At 46.2% G+C, this 4,198-nt stretch overlaps 1 protein-coding gene across 1 annotated transcript in view; it reads right to left on the bottom strand.

The window, feature by feature from the left end:
- The window catches only part of LOC104124993 (ER degradation-enhancing alpha-mannosidase-like protein 2), a 10,215-nt gene extending 6,251 nt beyond the window's left edge, over positions 1-3,964 (bottom strand). Inside the window, exons 1-4 of the mRNA XM_009637386.2 lie at positions 3,922-3,964; positions 3,151-3,288; positions 2,001-2,126; positions 1,194-1,405 (exon numbers count right to left, since the gene is read on the bottom strand). Of these exons, the coding sequence (XP_009635681.1) occupies positions 1,194-1,405; positions 2,001-2,126; positions 3,151-3,288; positions 3,922-3,964 (519 nt within the window). The remainder of the gene's footprint in view (positions 1-1,193; positions 1,406-2,000; positions 2,127-3,150; positions 3,289-3,921) is intronic.
- Positions 3,965-4,198: the final 234 nt, after the last annotated feature.

The raw sequence follows: 4,198 nt of genomic DNA, 5'->3' as shown, positions 1-4,198 counted from the left end.
AGGACAGGGGCACGGTCACTGCCCTGCTCCTGCTGGCCACACCATTCCTGATACAAGCCAGGATGCCGTTGGCCCTCTTGGCCACCTGGGCACACTGCTGGCTCATATTCAGCCGCCTGTCGACCAACACGCCCAGGTCCTTTTCCTTTTTTCAGACCGTCCATTTCACAGATTCACAATGTCCATTCCAACTAGCATTTTCTCCATTACAAGACACATTTGTCAGCATCAGAAAAGTACAAACTGTAGAAAATACAACTTTGGAATTTTATGCTTCCAGTATAAATGCTGCACTGGCCAAAACAAAACACCATTAAGCTACTGTAAAAATGCACAATCTCAAGACGATGTGTCTGGTCCTAATTACAATCTTACAAAATAGTAGCAAAGGATGAAGAGGTACAGATACAGAGATGGAGGCCAAGGATGTCAAAGGCATGACAGCTGCCGTGCTAATATTTAAATAGATCCTTCAAACCTGGGACTCTTCAGCCTAGAAACAAACCCAGCTGACGGACAATAAAATACACAATTGTGTCTTGCTTAACAATGATGAAAAAACCCAGCTATTCAGTTTCTTTCTTGAACAAGGATTAGGGGCATAAACCAAAAATGAACAGATCCCAAAGCAAACAAAAGGGACCACTTCTACATACAGCGTATGAATAAATCTGTTCTGCTTCACATACACAACACTAGGAGCTCACACAGGTCCAAAAAGCAGGTATAGAAATTAACTGAAGGTTGACCAGGAGGTAGTGAACACAGAGATAAAGCTTCTAGCTCTGGATATTGCTAACACAGCAAAGCTGTAGGGGCTGCTTATACCCTGGTGCACTTGCCATGCTTCTACTCTCTTCCATAGGCCGTTGTCCCAGCAGGCATCAGACAGACCTGCTATTTAATCTGTTACAGTTGCTGTTACAAAAACTGCAATACCCAGTAGAAGGCTTTTGTCTCCCAACAACATCTGTTATGGAACAGAACAAAGGTATAACGTTGGGTTGCACCACTAAAGCAGAGGTGTGGGTGCTGCAGGCGTCCAAGAACCATGTCAGACACACAACTTCAGCCCAGTTATTCTCTCTGGTTATTCTTTCTCCTCTGCATTTACTGTTTTTTACAGTTAGAATTGCATGCACAAAACTATACAAAAAGCAGGCCAGCAAATTCAAAGTCCATTCCTCACTCACCAGCCCAATATCTGAGCGATTTTTCCATAGTGCCTTCAAAGCCTTCCTGGCAACATCCTCGAACACTGGGTCACCAGTCAGGTGGCTCAAAGTGGCAAATTCCACTATAAATGTACCAATTCCAGCAGTACAGGTAACTGGGGTCTCCCCAGGGTTTACTCCATGCAGCAAGTTCACTGTTCCATATGGCATCCCAGTTGGGGTCTGAAAAGCTGAAACATAGTATTTTGGATTCACATGAGTGTTCACCATTACGATTGACAGACCGTCAAGCAAACACGTGCCTTGCATTCCACTGCACACAGGCAAGAAGAGGGACTGGAGCAATTGCAGTAACTGCAAAGAATGAAATGAGAAGTAGACTGTGATCATGGGAGGGGCAGAGAGGGCACCCCAAACTACACACAGTCCCGAGAAGGTACTGCAGATCTCTTCCACCTTGCCCAGAGCAGCAGACTGCATCCCTACTTCTTTAGCAGCACAAGAAGGGTAGTCAAAATAGAACTAAACACACTGGGCAGCAAAGCGCAAAGACCGAGCTTGTGCTTTATTCATTATTTATATTAAATATATTTCCCCTCAGCAAGCAGCAAAGAAACAGATGTGTTAAGCGCATACAACACTTGGCATGCATATATACAGCTGGTGTCATGCACTCCACATTTTCCCCGCAAGCCAAACTTATTTTGAGCTCAGGGAATGCAGGACTGGTTTATGAGTTTACACATCAGCCAGTGCCATCTTCACCAAATGCACCAGTCGCCTCACAAACTACAGCACAGCAACACAAACCAGACAAGTTCTCACCCGGCAGGAGCTTGCGAGCTGCTTCCTCTGCCATCCTGAGGAGAGGTCCAGAGCACGGCCAGCCCACTTCTACTTCGACACCAGCCTTCTTCGACAGCAAGTGAGCAGAGAGGAGACCACCCACCACTGGAAGGTGCACAGCAAGAATCCCATTAAAGGATGTGGCAGAGGAATGAAACATGAAACCAGTTCTATTTATTTGTATTTATCATGAAGCAAAGACAGTGTTTATGGAGAAGAAAAGTGAGATGGCTCATCTTTAACAGCCTAATTCAGTATACCACAAAAGAAGAGCGCTTGGTTTGTTTCTTCCTGTCTGTTTGCAATGGGTAGCAGATCTCTATCTTCCATTATTTTAGAAGCATCAGATCCTACTTGCCCCACTACACCTGCACTGCCCTGCAGACAATCAGAAAGCTAAGGGAACGAACACAAACCTCTATGAGAGGAATTCTGTCTCATTTCTTCCAGACAGCTTTGTCTTGTGTAAAGTAATACAGCGTACTTTCTTAAATTCCTTGGAGAAAAATGTCTAGGCAAGAATTCCAGTGTGACTGACAGAGGCAGGGATTTATTAGCCCTTTTCACGGGCTTGTCTACTGTCATGTAACAAATGCACAGAGAGAAATTAGTGCTGCAAAGACTGGCTCAGCAATATTTGAAAGGAGAAAGAAAAAAAGCATAACTAACAGTTTTGTTTCCTGCCAGTATCTTTTAGTTGGACAGTACTGAAGCAGTTAGGTGTTCAACCAGGCACGAGACTCCAAAGGCCTTCATGATTTTTAAGAAAAAAGACAAGTTTCACTTTATGACGCTAAAGCAAGAAATGAATAATCTCTATTCCACAACAGTATGTAAAAGAGATAGTGTACAATTTGTACTGTTTCAGTGGAAAAGACGTTTATCCCAAAGGTTAAAACCTGGCACCAGAATACTGAAACTGCCACGTTTACTTCTGTTTGTGTTGAGGCAGGAAGCAGAAAGGTGATGTGCAAAGACAAGACGAAAGCAACATTTGTTTGGGATTTTTTCTGTGTTTACGTGTTACAAATTCACTCTGAGCGCTACCTCGCGTTACCTCTGTGCACAGTTCAGAGACTCATGCAGGAAGGTAATCCAGCATAAACACCACAGGAAAAACCCACCTCACCTCGAATGTTAGTTTCAAAGACAGACGCGTTGACATCAATATCAAAATCCACCCCTTCCTGCAGTACGTTGACGACTCGCTGGAACTCGGAAACATTTCCCAAGATCTGCAGGGGGAGCGGGACAACAGAGAACAAGGCTCAGAGTTCACAGAAGAACAAAGGCGCGATTCAATGTTAGGGTCTAATTCCAGGTTTGTTTTACTATTTTGTAAAACCTCTAATTGCAAATAGTACTAAAAAAGCCACCAACTGTTTCATCACATTCCAAAATGTTTTCCTTGCACACTTGAGGTCTTTATTCCAGAGTTAGAAGGTCTCCAGCTCCCAGGGCTTGAGCAAAACCTCCATAGTGTTAATCAATTGACAACTGACCTTCTATGCCACATGAGAGCCAGGTCTGAGGGACAGAAGGGCTGGACACGTGAAGCTAACAGGATCCTGCAGGGCAATTGTGCAGGCTGCCCCCTGCCCACACAGCCACAAGGACAGCAGCAGGGCCATGGTAACATCCTATCCGGTGGCAGCAACAGGCTGTGGGCATGTGCACGTGGTTGGTGCATGAGACCCCAGGCATGGGAGGGGAGCCTGGAGATGGGAGATGGACGCTGCACGGCGCAAGCGTGAAGTTGTTGCTGAGGGCAGTCTGTGCAAGTGTGTGCCTTCGGCACGCAGCCTATAAAAGGCCACCGTCTCAGACCCCCGTGTGCGATCACCGACCCTGTGAGATCACTGAAGACCCTGTACGACCACCAACCCCTGTGTGTGATCACCCACCACCGAAGACCCCAGAAGCACAGACACCCGGGACGCCATGGATCCATAGTGGTGACTGTCTGCGCTCTCTGTCCGACCTCTTGCTTAATCTCCCATCTTTCCTTCCTTCCTTTCCTATAGCTGCTTTCTCTCTTTCCCCCAAAGATTTACGACATTTGACCTCGTTTGTGTCTTAAATCTTGCTCGAAGGGATGGAACCTGACACGAGAGGCTGGTCCAGCTGCCCCTGGCCTCCCAGACTCGCCTGAGGTCGGCTAGAGAGCAAGGGGGCCT

This window comes from Egretta garzetta, unplaced genomic scaffold, assembly GCF_000687185.1.
Source record: "Egretta garzetta isolate BGI_Z169 unplaced genomic scaffold, ASM68718v1 scaffold24, whole genome shotgun sequence".
Classification (NCBI taxonomy): domain Eukaryota; kingdom Metazoa; phylum Chordata; class Aves; order Pelecaniformes; family Ardeidae; genus Egretta; species Egretta garzetta.
The sequence above is the reverse complement of the archived record's forward strand: the minus strand, read 5'-3'. Positions and strand labels throughout refer to the sequence as shown.